This window comes from Chrysochloris asiatica, unplaced genomic scaffold, assembly GCF_000296735.1.
Source record: "Chrysochloris asiatica unplaced genomic scaffold, ChrAsi1.0 scaffold00100, whole genome shotgun sequence".
Taxonomy (NCBI): Eukaryota; Metazoa; Chordata; class Mammalia; order Afrosoricida; family Chrysochloridae; genus Chrysochloris; species Chrysochloris asiatica.
The window spans coordinates 7,588,253-7,596,154 of NW_006408618.1; the positions used below are offsets into that span (position 1 = coordinate 7,588,253).

A 7,902-nucleotide genomic window follows, 5' to 3' on the forward strand; every position below is an offset into this window, starting at 1 on the left:
ACAGGTTTGCAGGGTATACCCTTTGGTTGCGTGATGCTGCATGGACGGGATGGTAACTATGGCAATGAAACAATGTATGATAGAATGAATGTAAAACTAATGTTCTTCCATGTAAACTATCACACAATTCATAATAAAACCTTTATTTAAAAAAAAAAAAAAGTGAGGTTGGTGCAGAACCGGGCAGTGCTTCATTCTATTGTAAATAGGCTTGCTAGAGTTGATACTGACTTGATCATACCTCACATCAGCCACAACAAGCCAGAAGAATGAACAAATCTGTTTTGGAAGAAGCATATCAAGAATGCTCTTTAGAAGTGAAGATGGCAGACTTTGTCTCACATATTTGGGCATGTAGTCCAGAGGGACCAATTCTGGAGAAGGATATCATGCTTGGTAAAGTAGAGGGTCAATACAAAAGATGATGCCTTTCATGGTGATGTACTGCCCCAATAGGTTCAGCAATGGGCTCAAACATAGGTAAAATTATGAGGATAGCACAGGACAAGACAGTGTGTTATTCTGTTATATATAAATAAGGTCACTGTGATTCAGAACCAACTCAATATCAATGGCACCAAACAACATATATATATATATATATATATATATATATGTTGTTGCTGTTGTTAAGTGCCGTCGAGTCAGTTCCAACCCATAGTGACACTTCATTGGATTTCCAATGAGTGACTGGTGAGCTTGAACCACCAACCTTGCCGTTCAAATGGCTTTGTAGTCTGGCCATTAACCCACAATGCCACACCATAACTATATATATATATATATATATATTCATGGTCATAGTCTCATTCCCCTATCCCCCTTCTGATACCTATTCAGCTTGCATATCTATCTGTGTAAAAACCATCCTCTAATCTAAATATCCAATTCAAGAGTGTGTATTAAAAATGAACTGAAACATGCCAAACAGGCACAGTCTTACTAAATTGAGATTCTAACCAAGGTGTTGATATTATTTGGTAGGGAATTCAGAAGATAACAGTTTTTGGAATGTTCTTTCCAGAGTTCAAACATGCCTTTGAGATAAGAACCTGATGACTGGGTACCTGGACACATTTCAAAAAATTCTGGGATTTTGATTTGGCATAGTGACCTCCTCTCATTTGTGGCCACTGACCTAACTTGGCTAAGATGGCTGGTATCATATTGTTTTAGTAGAACAAAGTGCTGAACATAAACATGAATTCCTCAGCAAAGCTGAAAGTACTGTCTGACTCTTATTCTCCCCAGGATTTTGGCTCAAAAGGTCTCAAATGAAAACCACAGTCTTATCATGGTTGAATGGCTAAAATCAATTTTATTTTAGAAACTTTTCAAGCACTGCACACATACATGAGACAGGAAGTGAAGCAGACTTCTTAAGCAAAGATCAAGGACCTTGCGTGTTTTCCTGGAACATGCTTTTATCTCACTGTTCAGCATTCCAAGGTGAGCCCTGCAGGACAGATGTAAAAAGAAAATGCAAAGAAATTAGATCCTAGAGTAACCAAACACACCTGTTTGCACTAATGGGTTAAGTATCAAGGAGTTGGCCTGATAAGGGGAGAGTTATGTTTAATTCTGAAATATTCCTTTCTTGGATTTTGTGAGGTAAGTGCTATTCTTCATGTTCTAGATATAGAATATTTTTTTGAATAGTGATAGTGAGAAGCCAGGACATGCAAATCAGCATGCATCTGAAGATGGAGTGGAAACCAGGGTGAGATAAAAGGCAGCCCTACCCCTAAAGCTCTCCATTTAATCAGGGTGACAAAAAACACCTTCCAGAAAATTAAGAATTGATTTCACCCAATATAATCCATCTTGAAAAAAACTGACATTTGCCACAACCAACATTTGTGTGATAGTACAGAAGAACTGATGCAAAACCATACCATCTGAGAAAAGATTTCAAAATATCTCAAACTACATGGACTACAGTTGACAGCTCATCAGATTGTTTTATGAAAGACGGTTACATTATTAAAACAACAACAAAATTGTTCATGATTATGTCACAGCAAAAGAGCAGGGTATTGCCTGGACTTTTTTTTTTTAATTGCCTATTGTTGTTGTTGTTACATGCTGTCAAGTTAGTTTAGACCTTGTATAAATCTTGGCTGGAGCAGAAAGCCTCGTGTTTCTTCCCCTGAGCATCTGGTATGCTCGAACCACGGACCTTGTGGTTAGCAGTCCAGTGTTTATTCTACATAACCACAGTTCACTCATAAACTGCCTATAACAGCATGGTTTATTGTTCAAATAGTGTCATTTAGTGCCAATTCTAGAAGTTCGATCACACTACTATCTAAGTAGATTACTTGCCCCTCCACACTCTAAATGAAATTAGAAGAATAATAGATTTGTTCTTTACCTTTGATGTTTTAGGTTCCCATCCTCTGCACCAAGGAAGGACTATGGACCAAGGAGTTTAAGTTGTGTGAGAACCTGCAAGGGGAATGCCCACCACCTCCCTCAGAGCTGACTTTTGTGGAGTACAAGTGTGAACAGGGATACGGAATTGGTAAGGAAGGGTGGGGGTGTTGAATTCTGCTCCCAAGAAATCCTTCTATTTGGCCTGGCTGCAACTTGAATCAGATCCATTGTTCTCCCTAGGAGTGGATGGCAATGCAAGTAGACTCCTAACTGCTTCAGTAAAAATGAAATTTATGGCAAATTTGTTCTTGTTACTCTTCCACATGTGTATTAAATAAGTCTGGCTACTGAGGCATTTGCATTGTGTTTGGTCACATTAAAACGGAAGCCTATGTGGTGCAGTGAATAAAGCACACAGCTGCCAACCTAAAGGTCAGTGGTTGGAACCCACCAGCCTCTCTGCAAGAGAAAGTGTGGCAGTCTGCTTCCATAAAGATTTACAGTCTTGGCTACCCAATGAGGGCTACCCAATGTGACCCTATTCTACAGGGTCACAATGAGTCAGAATTAACTCAACAGTTATGAGTCTAGTCTCTGTCACATTGCCCACTCTGCTGCAGGACTGAAAGGGGATGGATTCATGGAAGGGGTCTGTATTTCCAAGAGGAAAGGTGGGGATGTGTAGCCATGCACCATGTGTGTGCTGGGTTTCTCCACGCTCTTTGCACTTGTTACTGGAGCGGAGCGTTCCTGGAAGGGACGATTCAATATTGCATTTGCTTGCACTGCTCTTCAGCCATTCTTTCTCTGCAGGGGACTAGGCTCCAGAGCCTGTGAGCAACTTAGTACTCTAGTAACTGTAATTAAAAGTCCTTGTGGCCAGATCTGATTTATAGCAATGTTGACTTAACTTTGCCCTGGCCAAGCCTGAGCATCATAGAAGAGAGACAGTTTGTGGGAAACCGCATGACATTACCCATCATTTCTGAACTGCACAGGCAAGGAGTGATCATTATAAGTCATTCTAGTCTGTGTAATGCTAGTGGGTATAATTTGAGTTAAGCAGAAACCTTGTTTGTTTCTGGAACGGTACTTTACCCTCTCTTAATTGTTCTTTGCACTATGACACCTTGTGGTCAGTCATGGGGTGTAGGGGATCAGATTGTGCCTCTTGAGTGGTGTTTCATGAACAAATATTCATCTTCCAAGCCTCTAATTTCTGTATTAAAATATCATACACTCACAGGTCTGCAGTGTTTGAAAATGACATGTGTCTTAATTATCATAGAAGTTACTGAAAAACGTAGAGCTGAGAGGAAACTTAATCACCATTATCTGCAAGGAATAGAGGTCTTCAGATTTGTCTTCTTTTAATAGAGTTTTAGAAGGTAGTTACACCCCACATACAAGTGAACAGAGCATTATTTTCCCTTGAGAGACTAGCACATGGCCTAAGTCTCTGCTTTTTTGTCCCACTGTTTTCTCTTTTAACCCCAGAGGTTTCTTGACTATCAATAAAATGGTCTTCAATGTAGCAACAGCCTTTATAAATATGCTTTCCTAATTGCTGGGCTACTTTTCCCTCTAGCTAGTAAAATTTTTATGTACTAATTGTTAGTTATTAGCTTCTTGGAGATCATATATGCAGGGTTGATATTAAATGTATTTAACAGACATCAGCCATTCAAGGTAGACATTATCAGGCCACAGTGCTGGAGGACTGCTGGACTGGGAGTTAAATGTTAATTACTGAACCGTGCAGATATATAGGGAGCCTAAGAGAGCAACTCTGGTAGCACAGTGGTTGCAAATTGGACGGCAAACCGCAAAGTCAGCATTTAGAAACTACCAGCTGTTCCGCAGGAGAAAGATGAGGCTTTCTGCTCCCGTAAAGATTTACAGCCTCGAAAATCCTGTACACGTCACTATGAGTTGGGACCAACTTGACAGCACTAGAAAAGAGGAACTATAATGAGGAGGGGACACTCAGGGTAAGGGGATAGAGACTGGGACAGTAGAAATGTCCCTTCAACTACAAAGTCCACATGTATCAGCCTTGCCAATAATCATCATCATAATGTGGTAATCTCTAGTGTGGACAGTGGTGTCCTTTAAAAAATCAAAGCTGTTGATTTCAGGATGGAAAAGACTGAGATCAGGGTATGTTCAAGTCTATACCATATGTTTCTGTTCCTGCAGGTGCAGTATGCTCCCCGTCATGTGTAGTCCCCCCTAGTGATCCCGTGTTGCTGCCAGAGAACATCACTGTTGACACTTTGGAGCACTGGATGGAACCTATCAAAGTCCAGGTGAGGAATGGTGTACCAAAGAAGTAAAGTTGCTGAACACTTCTTACCTGACAAAGCCTTCCCTGCTGTCATTTCAGAGGTTTCTAAAACATTATAAAACAAACAACCACATAGACCATTCCTAGATGTTGTTGTTGCTTTAAATGCCATCCATTCAGTTCTGACAAATAGCAACCCAATATAGGGTTTCTGAGGCTGCAAATCTTTATGAGAACAGAGGGTAAATCTTTATGGGAAATCTTTCTCCCACAGAGTGACTGACCTTTTGGGTAGCAGTTCAGTGCTTATCCTACAGTGCTACCATTAAAAAGAAAAAAGAAGAAAGCTTAAGGGGTAAAAATGCTGCACATCTAAAGTAAAGTTCAAAAGATAAGATTGAAGGAAGGTTCTAAGACATATAATGAACAATAATAGAACAAAAAAATGAATGCTAATGAAAAGCAGGACAGGAAAGGTTAAAGTAAGCAAAAAAAAAAAAAAAAAATGTGTAAAGATGAAGTTAAGATGGAGAAGGAAAGGAGTTCGAAAATAAGAAAATAAAACTGTAAACAGGGAAAGACTAAAAAAGGAAGTGTCTGACTCGGCTCCATCTTCCACTTTTTCAGTGCCCTGACACCCTTTCCCTGAGTCCTCTTGTTTCAAGATCAGTCATCCACAACATGCTTTTGTTTGCTTTCTTTTCCACTTGAAGCTCTCTCTCCCCTGAGGACTTTACCTCCCCACAAGGCTCACTGGCAGCAGTTTTTCTTTCACATCCCTTCTACCACTGAGGCTGGGTCCAGAGTAGGTCTCTCTCCTCATTGTCACTTCCAGGTCCTTATCTCTCACACCTTTCCAAACTCACTTGCATTTGAGTCTAATGCCAACAGAATAAACCAATCACCACACTCATGGTTGTTGTCATCTTCTGACCCACTTGATTTACTAAACTTTATCTCCAGGATCCTAGTCACTTTTGCTAATGTTCCTGCTGTCATCATGCTTATGCATTTCAGCATCTACACATTTGATTCTTCCAAAGCCTGACTTCTTAGCACCATGATCTCTTTCTCCTCTAATGATTTCTCTACTGCCCTATCTCATGTCCATGCCCTAGATTCTAGGACTTAAGCATGGCGTAAGCATGATCTCTATGGTGCTTCCTTTATCTCAGTTTCAAATAGTGCACTCTGACTGGCTACCAACTTCTGTTTGTTTAGCTCAGTAATTTGACTCACACATCACTTGGATCCCACTGGGACCTTCCATCCATTGATTTTCATACCCTCTCATTCTCCCCTACTCCTCTCATGTCCTCTTCCCCTTTTTATCCAGGTTGCATTCCAAGGACAATCTGTATCAACTCACTTATCCTCTTGTTTCACAGTATTCTCCTGGCTGTACCCCAGTGTGTGCAGACTCCATTCTTTAAGAACATGCACATCTATGCTAATGCATTTCATTTTGAGACCATCACTAGTAATTTCCAATGGGCCACACTGGCCCCCTAGCCATCATATGGCATCTTCTCTATCACTTTACTAAACATGATGGAACCCTGGGGGTTCAGTTGTTAACCATTCAGCTGCTAACTTTCTAGCCCCTCTTTGGAAGAATAATGCTGCAGTGTGTTCCCATAAAGATCTATAGCCTTGGAAACCCTATGGAGTAGTACAACTCTGTCCCATAGGATTGCTACGAGTCAGAATTGACTCAGCGACAGTGGTTTACTCAACATCTATTTAAATTTTTCTCTTTGCTCTTGTCTTTACCACCTCCTTTCCAATCACAACACTTAGCTGATGACCTTACTTCCATATTTTCCTGAAAAAAAATGAGGTGATCAGAAAAGAGTTCCCACAAATTCCTACAACTATACCTTCCCACATGTCTGTATCCAAGCGTAAATACTTCACCTTCCCTCCTGTTATTATAGATGAGTTGCACTTAAGGCCAAATCCTTTTCTAATGTGCATATCGGCTTTCTGAAAGGTTGGCTCTTCAGAAGAGTTGGTGATTATACTGCCAAAAATGTAGTCATTGAAAACATTATGGACATAGATCTACTTTAACACACATGAGGTCACCATGAGTCTAAATTGACATGCCAGCAAGTGGTTTCTATATCCTATCCTTATCTTTCTGTTCAAGAACATTCCTCTAGCAGTTCTCTCCATTAATTTTTCATTTATACTAGATCATTTCCACTCACATGCAACTATTTTTAATCTTTTTACTTAAAAAGCAAAGAAAAATGTGAAATACTTTCTTGATTCTGTGATCCTCTAGGGCTGTTACCTCATCTATCTCCTTTTTTTATTTTTTTAAGGTTTTTATTGTGGATTGAATGAAAGCTTACAGGACATATCATCAGTTTTACATTCAACAAATCATGTACCTTGTTTCATTACAATGATTATAATCCCCTCCATGTACAAACAGTATTTCTCTCTATCTACATTAGCTTTTTAAAAAACAAACAAACAAACAAAAAACCAACAGGCATATATAATAATTTACATCTCAAAAGAGCACATTCTGCAAGTCTGCTCCTGGCCACCAGCTCTTAGTCCCTCTCTTCTTAGTTGATGAATCTAGAGTCCTCAGCCACTCCCCCTCTCCATGCCCCCATCTCTGCCTCCATCTCTGGCAATGCTGCTTCTCTGGATAAGGTCCCACATTCTGCTTGTGCATTCCTCTCTTGATGGTCCTAGGGTCCTCTGTTTCTGGACTGTAAGACTAACCACTCTCTTTTTTTTTGTTACAAAACTTCTACCTTTATCATTGTAACAGTCGCGATTAGTCATGATAACAATTATTCACTATTGAATCTTAGAAATCTTATCCCCATCTCTTTTCACCAGACCCATGTAGACATGACAGCTATTCAGTGGGGACTCTTTCGTTCCCCCCATACTCTTAAACTAAACTCCCTTTTGAAACCTTGTAAGCCAGTCACTTTGTGCCTTTATTGCCCCGTCATTTTAGGTAGCCAGTATCTAAGTTGCCCATCCCTATCTACCCTGTGTACAGAGGGAATAGCAGTGATACTTGATTTGAAGACTCTTTCCCTCTCTGTTGGTATTTAGAGTAACTGCTTCTCTGAGTATAGGTCAGGTTCATCATGAAGATGTATCTTCTGTCACTGTAGCTATTCCAGTCTGCTTGTCCTTCCTAGAGGGAATGTCCCACCTCATAACGTTCTGGATGGGACTCAGGATTCCACCTAAGGTCCTAT

General features: G+C 40.1%; 1 protein-coding gene across 1 annotated transcript in view; it reads left to right on the plus strand.

Moving 5' to 3' along the window:
* Positions 1 to 7,902, plus strand: part of PAPPA2 (pappalysin 2) — a 536,466-nt gene that overhangs the window by 441,979 nt on the left and 86,585 nt on the right. The window contains exons 18-19 of the mRNA XM_006867073.1: positions 2,389 to 2,524; positions 4,576 to 4,685. Coding sequence (XP_006867135.1) covers positions 2,389 to 2,524; positions 4,576 to 4,685 — 246 coding nt within the window. The remainder of the gene's footprint in view (positions 1 to 2,388; positions 2,525 to 4,575; positions 4,686 to 7,902) is intronic.